Source organism: Pelobates fuscus, chromosome 4, assembly GCF_036172605.1.
Source record: "Pelobates fuscus isolate aPelFus1 chromosome 4, aPelFus1.pri, whole genome shotgun sequence".
In the NCBI taxonomy this organism is placed as follows: Eukaryota; Metazoa; Chordata; class Amphibia; order Anura; family Pelobatidae; genus Pelobates; species Pelobates fuscus.
In genome coordinates, this window is record NC_086320.1 from 381,568,981 (window position 1) to 381,589,096 (window position 20,116).

At 44.5% G+C, this 20,116-nt stretch overlaps 1 protein-coding gene across 1 annotated transcript; it reads left to right on the forward strand.

Moving 5' to 3' along the window:
- Positions 1-986: 986 nt before the first annotated feature.
- LOC134608185 (15 kDa protein B-like) lies at positions 987-9,318 on the forward strand. Its single transcript, XM_063450848.1, has 4 exons — positions 987-1,215; positions 3,607-3,711; positions 6,384-6,488; positions 9,089-9,318. Exons 1-4 carry the CDS (start codon positions 1,039-1,041, stop codon positions 9,203-9,205), a joined length of 504 nt encoding a protein of 167 aa, XP_063306918.1. The 5' UTR covers positions 987-1,038; the 3' UTR covers positions 9,206-9,318.
- Positions 9,319-20,116: the final 10,798 nt, after the last annotated feature.

Here is a 20,116-nt window from a genome sequence, read left to right on the forward strand (position 1 = left end):
TATATTAAGACCCCAGCACTGCATTCCTATAGCAAGACATTATTACCCCAGAACTGCATTCCTATAGAGATATTAATACCCCAGCACTGCATTCCTACAGAGATATTAAGACCCCAGCAGTGCATTCCTATGGCAAGACATTGATACCCCAGCACTGCATTCCTACAGAGATATTAAGACCCCAGCACTGCATTCCTATAGCAAGACATTATTACCCCAGAACTGCATTCCTATAGAGATATTAATACCCCAGCACTGCATTCCTACAGAGATATTAAGACCCCAGCAGTGCATTCCTATGGCAAGACATTGATACCCCAGCACTGCATTCCTTTAGAGATATTAATACCCCAGCACTGCATTCCTACAGAGATATTAAGACCCCAGCACTGCATTCCTATAGCAAGACATTATTACCCCAGAACTGCATTCCTATAGAGATATTAATACCCCAGCACTGCATTCCTACAGAGATATTAAGACCCCAGCAGTGCATTCCTATGGCAAGACATTGATACCCCAGCACTGCATTCCTATAGAGATATTAATACCCCAGCACTGCATTCCTATAGAGAGACATTAATACCCCATCACTGCATTCCTATAGAGAGACATTAATACCCCATCACTGCATTCATATTTAACATTAATATTCCATCACTGCATTCCTATAGAGATATTTATACCCCATCACTGGGTTCCTATAGAGATATTAATACCCCATCACTGCATTCCTATAGAGATATTAAGACCCAAGCACTGCAATCCCAATCAGCCATTTTTCTAAAGGTTTTGCAGTTTTTTTCAGTTTGCTACAATTTGCTGGTTACTGACTAATACTCACTGCGTTCAGGTTTAAGAGACTGACACTAGAAGACCTCCGTGTCTGTGTGCCTTTAAAGACAACATGTTTATTGATTGCGAAACGTGTTGCTGGGAATTAACACTCCTTAATCTTTATAAAGTGACTCTCCGACCAGTGAAGAGGGAGATAGGAATTCTTGTCCAGATCTAGCCTCGGCCGCAGAAGACATTAGGATGGAGTACCTGTTGGAGGTTTCTCTCCTGGTTGGACTCGCCGTGATGGTTGACGCGGCTCCCTTCATTCCAAACGACTTCACAGATAAAATCACAGACGCCATAAATTACTACAACATGGAATCACAATCCAAATCTCTATTTAAACTTCTCGAGGATAAAGATATAAACAATCTGGTAGGTGTCAGGCTAATTCTGAAGATTAAATATATGTTTATAATTACTATAATTTCATGTATTGCTTATATTATTAGCATTATTAAGCTATCCCATACTCCGCAGCAATGAACTGGTCAAATACCACTTCAACATACTGTAGGGCAATGCATGAAAAGAGCTGCCTTGTAGCAGGTAAAAGGCAGATAGGGGAGAAGGATTTGGGCTAATCAGCCGTAGAGGATTGCCAAATGTGCTGTCTCTCGTAGCTTCTATACTGTAACATACCATCTATACCCGCGATGGCTAAACTTGTCACCATAAATTGTTTCTGGACTACATTTTCCATGAGGCTTATTTAGCTGTTAGACTGTAAAAGCTAGCTGAGCATCATGGGAAATGTGGTCCAGAAACAATGTATGGTGTCAAAGTTAGCCATCACAGACCAGCGCATTCCATAAATTGGAAAATGTGGTGAATATAGAAACGTGAAATCTTCTGTGTGATCATGTCTACAAGTAGGTTGAATATTGGACTTATTGTTCACAAACAAACCACTTCAAGTTTTTTTTCATAAATATAAAATTTCAGATCAGAACAGCAGAACAGAGGGTACAGCTGACGGGGAAATTTTTCTATTTCACTTTTACTTTGTGACATTTTGCAATGATGTGATTATCTTTGATATATTTGTATTTTCCTTTAACAAACAGGTTCTGCTTACATTGTGTAATCTTGCATTACATTTTCCGGGAATCGAAGCAGTAATAAGTGAATACTCCCTGTAATTAACAGCTCAGCAAAATTATTATTTTCAACACAATAAATGATTTTCATTTTGTATTATTTGCGCAATCATTGTATCTTGATATGTGTAATTATAACTGGTAATTTTGGAGGTACATTTCAATGAGGGTTACTTAATAGAAGAGGAACGCTGCGTTACAAGAATGTATGACAGTAGAACACATTGCTTTGCTGTTAAATACGTGGAATATATTGCCATTTCCCATTTAAAGCGGTTATGTTGATATATTTGGATCATAACTATTAAACTTAACTTTTTATGGTTGAAAAAAACTAAATACCATCATAAAGTATTTACATTGTAATTGAATATATTTTATTTATCTGTAGAAATTACAGTATTGGCTTTTTATGTCAAGTGAGGAGAGAATCATGTGAACGATGTTCCTTACAAAACATATCTTTAACCTCTTCACAACCAAAAATATGTATTCATGTATTTTACTTTATATGCTTTGCAATGTGAAATGTAGTCCATAAAGCCCCCTTACATCATCTTCCTCCATTTTCTAGCAGAAAAAAAATGTATAAAACAAGTAAAAATCTTTATACAGATACGAAATAAATAATATATTATTCACCCTTAAATAAAAATGGATAGACATTTTCTTTAAAGGAATACTAGGGTCAGAACTACAAATGTAATCCCGGATCCCATTGTGTTAAAAACTATAAAAAGTTAGCTACCCCCGTCCCCCTTTAAAAAGGTAATAAACTTACTTTTATTCCTTTATTGCTGCCTTCTTGGCTTAGATCATCATAATTGACTTTCTCAGCCAATCCAATGCTTTCCTATAGGATTGGGATTGGCTTAGACTGTCGATTCCGATGATCTCAGCCATGGCGGCAGTGCAGTGGCCAATGCCACGCTGGCCATTTAGCATCTCCTCATAAAGATGTATTGAATCGATGCACTTCCATGAGGAATTTTCAGCATCTCCAGTGTGGAGACGCTAAATATTAGTGCTGCACATTGTGCAGTACTGACCCAGGAAGCACCTCTGTTGGCTGACTGTGTAGTTGCCACTGGAGGTGACCCTCGCAGCACCAAGTAAAAGCCGGCAGGGACTGACTATACTCACTAGAACTACATTAAGCTGTATAGTATACATTAAGCTGTATATCATACATTAAGCTGTGTACTATACATTAAGCTGTGTACATTATACATTAAGCTGTATACTATACATTAAGCTGTACATTATACATTAAGCTGTATACTATACATTAAGCTGTACATTATACATTAAGCTGTATACTATACATTAAGCTGTATACTATACATTAAGCTGTACATTATACATTAAGCTGTGTACGATACATTAAGCTGTGTACGATACATTAAGCTGTGTACGATACATTAAGCTGTGTACGATACATTAAGCTGTATATCATACATTAAGCTGTATATCATACATTAAGCTGTGTACTATACATTACGCTGTATATCATACATTAAGCTGTGTACTATACATTAAGCTGTAGTTTTTTTAGTATTTATTTTAAAATAATAAAGTTAATTATAGAAAAAAAGTAGTTTAAGTAATATTATGCATCATGCCCAATATGTCAATTCAGATATGACTCGTGAAATGTATCTTTCAGAATCATTCAAAGAAAATTGAAACAATCATTATTGTAATCCAAGAGACTGTATGTTTGAAGTCACAGTATTTGAGCCATGGAAGCTGTCCTTTTAAAAACGGCGGAGTGAGTATTTAGCTTTGTTTCTATTTTATATGAAAGATACATTGCATTCTGTGCAAGGCAAGTGTTATTATGTCATCTTATGGAGTCTTAGTCTGTGCACTCAGTGACCAGGAATGACCCCAAGAGATTCACTTAGATTAAATAAATGAATCCTTCCATCCAGAGGCGGCTCTCTAATTAGGCGGTTTAGGCGGCCGCCTAAGGCCTCGCGCTGGCGGGGGCCTCGCGGCCGCCTAAACCGCCTGTTGGCAGAGTGTGTCAGGTCCTCGGTCAGTGACCGAGGACCTGACACCAGGAGGGGGCCCGGCGGCTTGCCCAGTATGCCGCCGGGTGCGAGGCCCCTCCTGGCTGCCCGGCCACCATCGCAGACACTGGTCTGCAGCTCCGCAGTGTGCAGAGCTGCAGACCATGTGACTCGCGAGAATTGGCCAATCAGAGCGTTGCCGCGGGTTACCACGGCAACGCTCTGAAATCTCGCGAGATTACACGGTCTGCAGCTCTGAGGAGCTGCAGACCGTGAGCAGTGGCCACCGGACCACCAGGGAGCCCACTGGACCACCAGGGAAAGGTAGGCTCTCCCTCCCCATCACCCCCCACCACCATCACCCCCACCACCCTCAGCCTCACCCCCCACCACCATCACCCCCCACAACCCTCAGGCTCGACCCCAGCTTCACCACCCACCACCCTCAGCCTCACCCCCCACCAGCCTCACTCCCCACCACCACCATCACCCCCCACCACCCTCAGGCTCGACCCCAGCTTCACCACCCACCACCCTCAGCCTCACCCCCACCTCCCTCAGCCTCACTCCCCACCACCACCATCACCCCCACCACCCTCAGCTTCACCACCATCACCCCCACCACCCTCAGCCTCACCCCCACCACCATCACCCCTCCTCAGCCTCACCCCCACCACCATCACCCCTCCCCACCCTCACCATCACCACCCACCACCTCAACCCCCACCACCATCACCCACCATCACCCCCTCAGCCTCACCACCATTACCCCCCACCCCTCCCCACCATCACCCCTCCCCACCATCACCCCTCCCCACCATCACCCCTCCCCACGCTTACCCCCACCACCCTCAGCTTCACCCCCCACCACCATCACCCCCCCACCACCCTCAGCCTCACCCCCCACCACCATCACCCACCATCACCACCCTCAGCCTCACCACCCTCACCCCTCACCACCCTCACCATCACCCCTCCCCACCATCACCCCCCTCAGCCTCACCCCCACCACCCTCGGCTACACCCACCACCACAGTCACCATCACCCCCCACCACCCTCAGCTTCAACCCCACCACCATCACCCCTCCCCACCCTCAGCCTCACCCACACCACCCTCACCATTACCCCTTCACCCTCAGCCTCACCCCCACCACCCTCAGCCTCACCATCCCCCATAACCCCCCACCACTCTCAGCCTCACCTCCCACCACCCTCAGCATCACCCCTCACCACCCTCAGCTTCACCACCCACCACCACCCTCAACATCACCCCCCTCAGCATCACCCCCCACCACCCTCAGCATCACCACCCTCAGCATCACCCCTCACCACCCTCAGCATCGCCCCCCACCACCCTCAGCATCACCACCCTCAGCATAACCCTCCGTCACCACCCTCAGCCTCCCCCCACTCACCATCACCCCCTCCTTCTCACATCACCCCCCTCTCACTCTCACATTACCCACTCTCACATTAGCCCCCCACTCTCACATTAGCCCCCCCACTCTCACATTAGCCCCCCACTCTCACATTAGCCCCCCACTCTCACATTACCCCCTCTCACTCTCACATTACCCACTCTCACATTACCCCGTCTCACTCTCACATTACCCCCTTTCACTCTCACATTACCCACTCTCACTCTCACATTACCATCACCCCCCGCTCCCTCTCACATTACCATCACCCCCCGCTCCCTCTCACATTACCATCACCCCCCGCTCCCTCTCACATTACCATTAACCCCCGCTCCCTTTCACCATCACCCCCCGCTCCCTCTCACCATCACACCCCCCGCTCCCTCTCACCATCACACCCCCCGCTCCCTCTCACCATCACACCCCCCGCTCCCTCTCACCATCACACCCCCCGCTCCCTCTCACCATCACACCCCCCGCTCCCTCTCACCATCAGCTACCCCATACACATAGGGTCTCAGACAAAAACGCAAACATGCTCACAGAGACATACATTCGCACACACAAGGATACTCTCTGTCAGACACACTCTCAGGCACATACACAGGTAGACAGTGCATCAATGTGTATATGTGACACTTTTTTGTTAGTGGGGCCTCATGTTTGCGTTTCGCCTAAGGCCTCATAAAGTCTAGAGCCGCCTCTGCTTCCATCAAAGCTACTAAAATAATTCACAGACACAGAAAACCAGTCACCCGACCAGCTAAGAGAAAGAATAGGCATGCTCCCAGCATACTGCACTAGGCATAACATAAGTTTAAATCTATCACCGTTTTCTAGATGTTTCTACATTCTGATAAAAATTTTGTTCTAGAATTTTTTATTTTTTTTTGATTCGTTGATAATTTGCATTTAAAATTTAACATACAACATTTTCAGTTATTTTATGTCCAGGATTTGAAAAGCCGTTTCGTGACATAATCTGTGTCTAATTTCTTCTGTTCTGTAGGAAGTAAGGAAATGCATTGTATCTATTGATAAGAGTGATCTTAGTGTGGCCTCCAATGTACGTTGTGAGAATATGTCTGATTCAGTGGGTAACGGACCTGATAAGGTATGTTTACATAAAGCAGCATTTATAATAATTAGAAGAATTCTTCATATTCCACGTTACTAAAAATGATCCATGACGGGGTTAGGCAACCTTTGGCACTCCAGATATTGTGGACTACATCTTCCATAATGCTTTGCCATAAATATGGCTGTAATGATGCGAGATGTAGTCCAAAACATCTGCAGTCCTGAAAGTTGCCTACCTTAATCTACGAGAAGCACTGATTAAACTTCAATGTCCTCACGCAATGCACGAGGACATCAACAACCAAGAACCAAACGACAGTGTTTTACATTGTGGGAGCAAAATGCCAGGGGCACTGCTCACAGAAACGAGATGAAGTGGTTTTGGTGTCTATATTGTCCCTTTAATTACTTTGAAGGCTCTGCCAGCTTTTTAAATTGAATTCTGAAGGGTAATTTCATCACATTAGAGAATTTGCTAATCACAAAGTAAAGGGAATCATTTTGCAACATTAATTCCACAGTATTGTTTCAGTTTCAGTTGTGCAAGATCTGTGACTTATACGCTGCAAACATCTTTAACATAAATGTTGCTGTTTGCGTTAGGGCCAGACAGTATAATTCTTTGTATTCTATATATTTACTTTCAGGTCCTGTTGATCTGTTTCAAAATCCATAGAAGGGATGAGGCTTTAAACTCATGTCATTATTAGTAGTGGCCTGGCTGCCCTGGTGTACAAGTCAGAACCGCTACATCCCAATGCAAGCCTGGCCCTGCATAATCAGCACTGTAAACACTGCCTTTTCTGAGAAATGACAGCATTTACACTGCTGCCTAATGCCAACTCTAGTAGCTGCCACTGTGGCAATCACTATTGCATAGCTAGCATATAAACATATCATAACACAGCAATATTGTGTATAGAACATTTTGCAAACAAACTTAAATATTTAAACTATTAAGTTACACAATTTGCATTTTCACTTATTTGTTCATCCTTTATAAAACCAATATTTGGAAACTTAAAAGCGTCAAAGTGTCCTTTACCTTGTAATATTTCACAGAGTGTCTGAAATGTTAGTAGACGAGTAAAAATGCAATTTATTCTCTCATAAAGAAGGTGTGACAAAAATATATAAGTAAAAATGGTTAAATAACTTGCTTATAGGTATTTGTAACACCCTTGAAGGCATAACGAGCAGTACAGCTACTAAATGACAACATTATGTAAAAAGAACGTTTGTATTTAAGCATATTGACCACATACAGTAAATATAGTTTAATCATATATTTCTAAAATATAAGAGTTTAAAACTGCTATAGAAATTATTATCAATCTGAAATGCTAATGTAATGCTGACAGTGAAATAGTAGAGTCCATTCACTCATCCACTCTCTCTGTAGGAATAATATGATCCACTGAAACTTCCTGTAATGTTTTGAAGCAGCTTACATTTTCAGCAAATTTACAGGCATTATATCTGACTTGTGGCTTATGACAGAGAAATGTGTTTCTCTACAGGCTAGCAATCATAACTAAAGTATATATGTGAGTGAGTGAGGCTTTATGAACACTGAAACATACATAAAAATAAGAAAAAAGGTACACTCAATGTGGGTATTGGAAGGGCTAAGGCACACAGGAAAGGCCTGATAATCTAAATAGGTACCTTAACATCATAGCATTAGGAATACGGGTTTGTATTTTTAACACAACATTGTTCCTGGAGGACAGCAACCGAGCGACAGGGTGGGAAAGTAGAACAGGAAGGTGAGAGTGGGTTGTGTTCCTTTAATGAAGAGCATGAGACAGGTTTGTGAAATAGAAGTAACTCTGGGAGGCCATAAGAGTTTCTGAAAAGATGGATTTTGGGGGACATCATAAATGATTGAAGACTATGGGAGAGTGAAAAGGGAGAAAAGACTGTCCTTCTGATATACCTAATATAAGGATGTTAGTTACAGACAAGATCTTCCTCAGCTGAGAGCTAGCCATCACACTACTGCAATCTTAATTGGTGACTGTTTCAGTTAGGATCGTTTATTTCCCTATTAAAGTATTGTTTTAACGCTTCTTTTGCTTTAATACACCAAAGTCTTTTTGGAAAATAACCCCAAGTACTTTGTTGCTCCTAACAATTTAGGAAGATCTTGTCTATAACTAACATCCTTATATTAGGTATATCAGAAGGACAGTCTTTTCTCCCTTTTCACTTTATACCTTGAGGGTTACCCCCTCCCTGTCCGTCCACATTTGATAATCTCATGGGCCAACCAACTTTTTTAAGACTATGGGAGAGTCTGATGGGACTAGGTAGGCTTTTCCAAGGGAAAGGAAGTCCTGCAGGCAGATGAAGGTCACCAGCAGAATGGAGAGACAAAAGACAAGGTTTAAGAGAAGAACCGAGACAGGACGTGGGGAGGAGGTATCATTAGAAAATGAGACATTGAATGAGCATTGGGAGAGATAGGACTAGAACCATGAGAGGACAGGGTCACAGACACCAAGTTACAACTGTATTGATTTCCAAAGGTTAATATTATGGGAAAAAAAAACTTTAGAAATATTAATGCAATGTCTCTCAATAATGCTACAGAGTTTTCTTATAATAGATTGGTGACCTTCTCTTTTCCAGGTTGAAAGTCGGTTCAATGTAACACAACTGAGCAAGAAGAACAGGAGACTTCCACCAAAAAAGTCAGCATGTCTTGGCTGTATAATATCCATACTCCCTGGATCCCAGCAACACTGATTTAATATCACGCAGCCTCCATGCAATAAGTAATGGGTTGATTTAACGGCTTGATTTTATTTACCGTTGCAGACAAATTTGTACCAATATAAAAAAGTGACTATTTCCAAAATAAAATACATAAATAGATAAATGCATTGGAAATACATGTTTTATAAATAAACAAAATAATTCATACGTATGAAGTCAGAAGATGATTTTGCTCACGCTTTTCCAAGATTACTTCAACATAGTGATATTAATTGGGCCAACATCAAAGGACTATAGGTCACTAAGATAAGTTATGTTTGATGATCAAGAAGATATAAATATCGCCCTTCACCAGACTACACTGTGGATCTGCAGCAAATCATCTCTTAACAACACATTCTGCTCTCCTGTGTGGCAGAGCTGGGGTGAGGATGGGATGTCACTGTTCTCCAAGGAGTGATGGGGCAAACTGCAATAACATTTGAATACTCCCCACAAACAGGGCTGTCTATAATATCAATAGGACCCTGGGAAAAGCATATTCTTGGGCCCCCTGGACCCTGTCCCTCCCGCAAATGCAATCATGCATTTCAACCCAATGCAGTGGGGGGAAATAAAGTAAAATTAGTGCAAGACATACTTACACAGACATACACTGACATACATACTAACTCATACACACACAAACAAACATACTGACACACATATTCACTGACAGACATACTGACTCATACACACACACAAACAAACATATTGACACACATATTCACTGACAGACATACTGACTCATACACACACACAAACAAACATACTGACACACATATGTGCACTGACAGACATACTGACACACACACACTGACAGACATATGGACACACACACAGACACATACACTGACAGACATGCTGACAAATATACTGACAGACATACTGACACAAACACACTGACAGACATGCCAACACACAGACACATCCCCTGATAGACATACTGACACACACAGACACATAACTGACAGAAATACTGACAAACACACAGACATACACTGAAAGACATACTGACACACACATACACAAACAGGCATACTGACACACAAAAACATCCACTGACAGACATACTGACACACACAGACACATAATTGACAAGACATAATGACACTCTCACACAAACTGACAGACAAACTGGCCCACATTCACACACACGCTTAATTTACACTTTTAAACCCACCTCCCATTTCCAACCTTGAAGGGTGTCTTCCCGGGTGTCCAAAATGGTGGCTATGGCTGTTGGGAGTTAGGGATTGGCTCTCTTGGTCCAGCCCCCCTCCTCACTGGCTCTGTGTTTTCACTGGGAGGAAGTGGCGTGCGACTGTCACTTCCTTCCAGGCTGCTGAAAAGCAAGGGGCCCGGTTGCGCTCTTAAAAGGCCACAGCACATGACTGCGCACCTGCTTACAAATGCCCACTGGGTGCCCCTTAGTGCATGGGTGGAAAAAATATAGTTGAGGGCAGCAGAGCCCTTGGGACAGCTGCTTTGGGACAGCTGCCCCATTCACCCCATATTAAAGACGGCCTTGTGCATGGGGGAAAATATGTCCCCCTTAGTGCATGGGGGAAAAAATATAGTTGAGGGCAGCAGAGCCCTTGGGACAGCTGCTTTGGGGCAGCTGTCCCATTCACCCCATATTAAAGACGGCCTTGCCCACAAACACTGGGGAAGCAACCATTCTGAGGGAAAAAGTAGCCAAATGGGGGGATACTAAAACAAATATGTATGTTTGTGTGAGTGTGTGTGTCTAGCAATTTATATCAATTTGTTTGTAAGTGTGCACATGATTCTATAACTGATCGCAAGCATCCATTCCTGAATGTGAATTCCCAGCTGGAAGAATTTGTGTTTGCATGTGTGTCTCGCAGTGTGTATTTTTGTGTGGTTGTGTTAGTGTGTGAGAATTGAGAATGTGTATCTGAGTGTATGTGTGTGCGTGTGCGTGTGTGTCTAGCAGGTAGTATTTCTGTGTAGCTGTGGACAGGTGTGATTGTGTCTGGGAGAATTAGGCAGGTGGGCCACAGTCCTCAATAGCTTTGATTCCACTCTATCCAGCGTTACGTCCAAACTGCTGGAAGGTGGAGTTTCCACTCACTTTGCATGACAGAAAGAGGCTCTGACCTAAAAGCCATGCTCTGCTGTACAACGCCGCACAATTGGCCTTGGCATTGATGACAGTTTGGAGACTTGGCTTATATAGTGCAGAGTTGTAGGTCAGCTAATTTGTTGCAAAAGTTCATGAACCGTGTAATTGTTTTGTGAGACTATGAAATATTATGAAGAAGAACCCCTCATCCACATCCCCCCCCCCCCACAGCCAGTGAACAATCCAAAAAAATAAGATCCAGCACCGTCCTTAAAATGATTTAATTATGGTGCCAAGTTAACAGGTAATGCTTTGGCCTAACTCGCTCTTTACCAAATAAATTCTATGTTTTAACTAACTGTTTTTATGAAAGATTATGCTCATCATTTAAACATGATGTAAATTAAAAGTGAATAATTATTTTTAGAGCAGAGCGATCTAGAGAACATGGCATCTCTATCTCACTCCCAGAATACCTTGCACTGATATGCAAATAAGCACGCATGGTATAAAATATTATATCATTTTGTAAATATGTGTTTATTAGGTATAAAATATTTGGATTTAAACTCAATTTCCTATTAGTACATTAATGAATGGCTAAATGTCCACCATCAAGATTTCTACCAGTTAGCAAAAGTCCAACCAGTGTTGATAAGACACACAAATGTTGAGGCAGTTGTCTGTAAACAGACTTAGATAAAGATCCAGACTTTCGAACCCATGTTCACATAGCAGCAGTAAATAAAAGAGGGGGCCAAGTTACATGGTACATGGTATCTTAAAGGGACACTCTAAAATGCTAATGTCCCTATTGTCTGGCTATGTAATATAATTAATGTTTCTGAAAAACAATGTTTACACTTTGTGACGGCTATGTGAGTTGCTTCCTAGTGAAGACAATCCAAGATTGGTGGAGCACAGCGATTGCCACAAACGTGTCCTGGTTCTGCGATGCTTTCTTATGCGAAGCATTGAATTGGACCAAGATCATAGTCTAACAGCAAATGTAGCGGATTCAAAGAGGTGACTGTGTCAGTACTGGATTACAAGTTAGTTTTAATGAACACTCCATAAAAAAATAATGTTTTAGTATCTATGCCCCCCAAAGAAAACATGCACTAAATATTTAGGAGGCAGCCATGGCCAGACCGGGGCAGCGAGGGAAGAAATGTGAGTAGCACTGCTTTATTTCAAATTCTCTAATTTTAGGAACGCATGTACTAAATTTAGCACAATAATGTACGCTCATTTTTGTAAAGCATGTTTGTACTCGTATTATTATTACTTATTCCTTTTTATAAACCAGTTCTGCTGTTAAACCAGTTCTTAAAAATCCAGGAACTTCATTTACATCAGGGAGATGTTTGTATGCGAGTACAATGCTGGAGATAGACAACAACACAGAGGTGATCTGGCAGTCACATCAACAGGACAAAAATATGAAAAAGTGGCTCGTTATTAAGCTTCTCTGTAACTTTCTTTTACTGGCAAACTCTCTCGATTCAAACTCCACAAACAAAGAATCTCGACTATTTATTGGAAATATAGACAACGCGCCTGATAATGCGCATAATAAGCCAGACACTAGTTTAAATGACCTATTGGTAAGTGTGAATTTATCACTATTTGTAACAGGGTCATTTTTGGAAATTCAAAGTGAATTTTCTAATTTAAAGCCAAAAAGGTCTCAATGCTGTGGGTCCAGTTTGGCTACTTTAGCCTTTAACAGAAATGTACTTTGAATTCCTAACAATTCTCACTGTAGTTCATTGATGTGAGACTGTCTGAAAAGCTATTCATCGACTTTATTCAGCAAACAGCAGAGTTCCGTGACCTCGCCCGTGGCCCGAGAGCGGAAGGTAGATTTAGGCAAAAATGTAAAGTTGTAGAAAATCTTAAGTTCAGCATAGACTGGTTGTTTCATCCAGTTAGGTGTTAGATTGTTTGTTAGTTTGTTTGTGTGTTTGTCATTTTAAATCAGCAAAGCTCACTGTTTAATGAACAAAGTCGATGATCTTGTAAGAGAATAATCTCACTCGACTGACTGAGACCCATAATCTGGCTAACAAGGAATGTAGACTGTGTTAATCTATAATATACGGATACGTGTGAACAAACTCGTATTCAGAAATACTAAATACAATTATTTATGTTGTTTTTCTTCCTGCTTGGAATCTCAGATATGAGATGATTGAATTGCAGGTTATATTTCTGGTTTTAGGCTGAACGTGTCTTCAGGGAGAATGAATTTGGAATTACAGTTTTTAAGAAGAGTTGCGGAATTTCCAAAGTTGCAACAACCACTTTCTTAAGAATTGTTCCAGGAAGTGTACTTAAGAATAGTTGTTTTGTTTAATACTGTTACATTCTTCATACGTCAACGTGCAATTCTCCAGATCTGATCTGGGAAGAGATTTTACTTTTCTTTAAAAACCACCATCATTTTTTGGAGTTAGCAGCCATTAAGAGGACACCACGAGCATCAGTAATACTGCAGCTCATTGTGTTGGTTATGGTGCTGCATTCTAGAGGCGCCTTGTCCCTACTTTTAAGTGGTTTGACAATAAATATTGTTTAAAGAAACACTCCAAGCACTATAGTGGATATGTTGGCCGAAGTACTCTGACACTCCCCCATTGGAAATAGTTAAACCATTTTAAAATAGTTTGACTTCTCCAATACTTCACCAAGAAAACCAGAAGCTTCTGCTTGGGAGCTTCCATTAGCTCTCCTAAACCCTGCATCGCCAGGCTTAGCTCAGACAGAATGCTTCCAGCCCTCTGACTGATGAAGGCCAGGAGCAGCGACCGGAGTACTGTGAGTAAAAACCATAAAGAAACTACTGGCAATGGAGGGTGCAAGGACAACAATTGCAATCTCCACTTCAAAGTGCTGTTGAGAGGACTCTTCTATCACCCCTCTTTTAGAGATATTTTTGACAGTATCGAAGGTATCTCACATCAGAGGCAGCTCCTGGTTAGATGCGTTAGGTGGTTGCCTGGGGCCTCTTGCCCCCTAACTCGCTTGAGGACAGGATAATTAATCTGACTCTCACCAGGAAGAAAACAGAAAAACACTGTCTGACAGTACACCTCCCACACACACACTGTCTCCCCCTCCCACACACTGTCACTCTATCTACACACTGTGAACCCTTAACACATTGTCACCACCACACACACTGTTACCCCCCTACACATTATCACCCACTTACACACCGTCACCCCCACACACTGTCACCCTTATACACTGTCACTCTACCTAAACACTGTCACCCCCACACACCATCACCCACACACACTGTCACTCCCCACACACTGTCACCCCCTACACACTGTCACTCAACCTACACATTCTGACCCCTCAACACATTGTCACCACCACCCCCCTCCCTGCACACACCAATGGCAAAACTGCCTAATCTTAAAGGGGAACCGAGTTCCTTTATCCCCTGCATTTTTCAAGTATGCATTTGTGAGAACAAAAAAAAAACCAAAAATAGAATTAAATGAAGTAATTTACACCTCTCTCTCCTGGAGCTGAATGCCTCCATCTTAGCTCCCTGTCAATCATCTGCCCTTTGCACCTATCAGTCAGCATAGAAACAACATATGGAGAAGAGGAGAAATTAAACGCAGAGGCGGCTCTCTAATTAGGCGGTTTAGGCGGCCGCCTAAGGCCTCGCGCTGGCTGGGGCCTCGCGGCCGCCTAAACCGCCTGTGGGCAGAGTGTGTCAGGTCCTCGGTCAGTGACCGAGGACCTGACACCAGGAGGGGGCCCGGCGGCTTGCCCGGTATGCCGCCGGGTGCGAGGCCCCTCCTGGCTGCCCGGCCACCATCGCAGGCACTGGTCTGCAGCTCCGCAGTGTGCAGAGCTGCAGACCATGTGACTTGCGAGAATTGGCCAATCAGAGCGTTGCCGCGGGTTACTGAAATCTCTCTGAAATCTCTGAAATCTCGCGAGATTACACGGTCTGCAGCTCTGAGGAGCTGCAGACCGTGAGCAGTGGCCACCGGACCACCAGGGAGCCCACTGGACCACCAGGGAAAGGTAGGCTCTCCCTCCCCATCACCCCCCACCACCATCACCCCCACCACCCTCAGCCTCACCCCCCACGACCACCATCACCCCCCACCACCATCAGCCTCAACCCCACTACCACCATCACCCCCACCACCCTCAGCCTCAGCCTCACCCCCCACCATCACCACCCTCAGCCTCAACCCCACCACCCTCAGCCTCACCCCCCCACCACCATCACCCCCCACCACCATCACCCTCACCACCCTCAACCTCACCCCCACCACCATCACCCCCACCACCCTCAGCCTCACCCCCGCCACAACCATCACCCCCACCACCCTCAGCCTCACCCCCCACCACCATCACCCCCCACCACCCTCAGCTTCACCCCCCACCACCATCACCCCCACCACCCTCAGCATCACCCCCCCACCACCATCACCCCCCACCACCATCAGCCTCACCCCCCACCACCACCATCACCCCCCCTCAGCCTCACTCCCCACCACCATCACCCTCAGCTTCACCCCCCACCACCATCAGCCTCACCCCCCACCACCACCATCACCCCCCCTCAGCCTCACTCCCCACCACCATCACCCTCAGCTTCACCCCCCACCACCATCACCCCCACCACCCTCAGCCTCACCCCCCACCACCCTCAGCTTCACCCCCCACCACCATCCCCCCTCACCACCCTCACCATCACCCCTCCCCACCATCACCCCCCACCACCATCACCCCTCCCCACCCTCACCCCCACCACCCTCAGCCTCACCATCCCCCATAACCCCTCCCCACCCTCAGCCTCACCCCCCACCACCCTCAGCCTCACCATCCCCCATAACCCCTCCCCACCTTCAGCCTCACCCCCACCACCCTCACCATTACCCCTTCACCCTCAGCCTCACCCCCCCACCACCCTCAGCCTCACCATCCCCCATAACCCCCCACCACCCTCAGCCTCACCCCCCCACCACCATCACCCCCCACCACCCTCAGCTTCACCCCCCACCACCATCACCCCCACCACCCTCAGCATCACCCCCCCCTCACCACCCCCCACCACCATCAGCCTCACCCACCACCACCACCATCACCCCCCTCAGCCTCACTCCCCACCACCATCACCCCCACCACCCTCAGCCTCACCCCCACCACCCTCAGCTTCACCCCCCACCACCATCACCCCTCCCCACCATCACCCCCCACCACCCTCAGCTTCACCCCAGCAACATCACCCCTCCCCACCCTCAGCCTCACGCCTCACCATCCCCCATAACCCCTCCCCACCCTCAGCCTCACCCCCCACCACCCTCAGCCTCACCATCCCCCATAACCCCTCCCCACCTTCAGCCTCACCCCCACCACCCTCACCATTACCCCTTCACCCTCAGCCTCACCCCCCACCACCCTCAGCCTCACCATCCCCCATAACCCCCCACCACCCTCAGCATCACCCCTCACCACCCTCAGCTTCACCACCCACCACCACCCTCAACATCACCACCCTCAGCATCACCCCCTCAGCATCACCCCCCTCAGCCTCACCCCCCACCACCCTCAGCATCACCACCCTCAGCATCACGCCTCACCACCCTCAGCATCGCCCCTCACCACCCTCAGCATTACCCCCCACCACCCTCAGCATCACCACCCTCAGCATAACCCTCCGTCACCACCCTCAGCCTCCCCCACTCACCATCACTCCCTCCTTCTCACATCACCCCCCTCTCACTCTCACATTACCCCCTCTCACTCTCAAATTACTATCACCCCCGCTCCCTCTCACATTACCATCACCCCCCGCTCCCTCTCACATTACCATCACCCCCCGCTCCCTCTCACATTACCATCACCCCCCGCTCCCTCTCACATTACCATCACCCCCCGCTCCCTCTCACATTACCATCAACCCCCCGCTCCCTCTCACATTACCATCAACCCCCTGCTCCCTCTCACCATCACACCCCCCCGCTCCCTCTCACCATCACACCCCCACCGCTCCCTCTCACCATCACACCCCCCCGCTCCCTCTCACCATCACACCCCCCCGCTCCCTCTCACCATCACACCCCCACCGCTCCCTCTCACCATCACACCCCCCCGCTCCCTCTCACCATCACACCCCCCGCAACCCTCTCAACATCAGCTACCCCATACACATAGGGTCTCAGAAAAAAATGCAAACATGCTCACAGAGACATACATTCGCGCACACACAAGGATACTCTCTGTCAGACACACTCTCAGGCACATACACAGGTAGACAGTGCATCAATGTGTATATGTGACACTTTTTTGTTAGTGGGGCCTCGTGTTTGCGTTTCGCCTAAGGCCTCATAAAGTCTAGAGCCGCCTCTGATTAAACGTTTGTATTTCTCCTCACCATTTGCCATGTTTGCCATAGTTTTGCCTTATTGAATTATAATGTAATCTGTTAAATCTTTAGTATAAATTTAAAAGAATATGGAGCATCTCATAAAAGCAAAAAAAGATCAACACAGTTTTAGCTAATTGCTAATGTTTTATTAAGTGATGTAAATTCCAGAGAAGTGACAGATTTAAACATGTGTCACCAGTCAATTTGACAGTTGATTGATCACAAAAAAAAAGAACATTTTTATTTCTACTGAATACAAAGATTTTTGAAACAAAGTTAAATGATTTTAAAGATTTTCCACAATAATTCCAGAACAAAGGATTGACCCAAATTAGGAATGCCACTATAGGTTGTAATAATTTCCATGTGACATAGATTCACAACTACTAGAACTGCAAACCAGAGTGATGAAACCTCAGACATTTAACGGCTGGATTGCAAGCCGTCTCGATCCGGCCGACTGCCGCTTCTTCTCTCTTTGCCTTCCTGAGGCCAGCCGCGGTGCGCACGCCCTAATAATCATTAATTGAGCCTTTTCATTTATTTCTGTATATGCTTTGAAGTTGTACTGCTTAGGGTTTAGGTCATTGAAGTAACCTCCACATCAAATAACACACCGGCCTAGTCCTCTCCAGACCCATAGCTGGGCCACAATTTAAGCCGAATCTCTTGGATCTCAGTAATCGATATGTCTCTTAACAAGGTCTTTACTTATCTGTTCTAACGTATCTTTGCTTTTACTTTCTTTTAGTGCCATCAAATGCAATCTACATTGAACCACGGTGGGAACACGACCACAAATCCAGGAAACAGACACAGAAAGGATCGAGAAGGAACAAAGACGTTAATCAGACCCGTTCGCTGCTTTAGTTGTATGGCGGTAATAGCTGACTTAAATTGTGTAATTCCAGGGAAATCAAGCTCTCTAATTCTAGTTTATATTCTCCCTGGACTTATTGTGGTTCTCCCTTTGTTATATTTTCTAACGCGAAAAACTGTTCGATTATTACAAAACAAATGTAAATAAACTGATATTTATTAACAATAAATCTGCCTAAATATGTAAATATTTTCCTATGATCGGTTAAGTCATATGTTTTAGGAATAGAGGAGGTGGCAGGTGTTATAACTGAATGTTACGTTCTAGCAGAAAGTGGGCCAGATACCATTCAACACACATTGTGTCAGCTATATATTGCCTGCTGGGTATCTCTCTGCTAGAGGTGGAACACAAGAGGGATGGAATTATGGTGAAAACAGTCCTAAATCAGTACAAAACTAATTTTACACCGTAAAGTGCAAATCACACAAGGTGTAAGAGTGCTATCAGAGGTACAAGTGCAACTCCCCAGTGTTTAAAAACCACTTAAAAAACACTAATACAAATACAAATAAAACAGAGATAGAGGAGTGCAAATATAAAAATAGTATACTTATTCACATTTGGTCATCATCTGAATTTCACCTACATAAAAAGAGTGAAAACATAGCATAATACTGTTAACCAAATAATATCAAAGAAAATGGTGTAATTTTCCACTCACACTTTGCAGAGCCACGTATAGTAGGCTCTGACTATTTTGGTTCTTAGAGAAAATCCCTTTCTTATTGTCTCCACTCCATCACTCCACCGGATCACTCCACTGGTACCAGGAAAAACAGCAGATACAAATAACTCCAGGAAAGTGGGGATGTTCTGGAAGATTTAATATTTAAACAAAATAAGATAAAAACAGGGATGTAAAGTGTAAAGTCTTAAATCGGGCCTGACTTTTAAATGATACTCAATCGAATGCCCCAATTTTATCCCACTTCCACAAAACTGTAATTGCAATAAAGTTACGCCGAAACTAATAAATGGTGTCACAATAACACAGGCTCAAAAGGAAAAGTCCTTTTACTGGCAGAAATGCCACAGTTACAGGGTTATTTACGAAAGTGAGTCGTCTAAGTGAGTTTCAAACTTAAGGCAAGAGTCGTCACACTGAAAGCATCGCCTGCCTTAGAGAACTCTTCCAGTGTAACAAGTTAGATTATTTGAATTTGAAATTCACTAGCCCGGTTATTGAAACCAAACGTAAGGTCTCACTATAGGATTTTACCTCTCTACGTCTTCTCTTTTCGATCATCTTTGTTAATCCTCAAAAAATATATATATTAATAAACATTACAATCTGATGAAACTGAAAAAAATAATTACTTGCCCATCGGAGCACTGCGATTGGCTGGTCTCCACGTCAACCAGTTGCAGAGTTCTAACTGAAATTCAATATGTGGGAAGGCCTTAATAAAGGCCGTTCCTTTCTTGAATGGTCAGTCCTCGTGGGTTTTAAGTTTCTTTCTTTCTTTTTTTTCTTTTCAAGTGTGATTTTGTGTGTTTTTAATAAGTTATAATGTTTTGGAT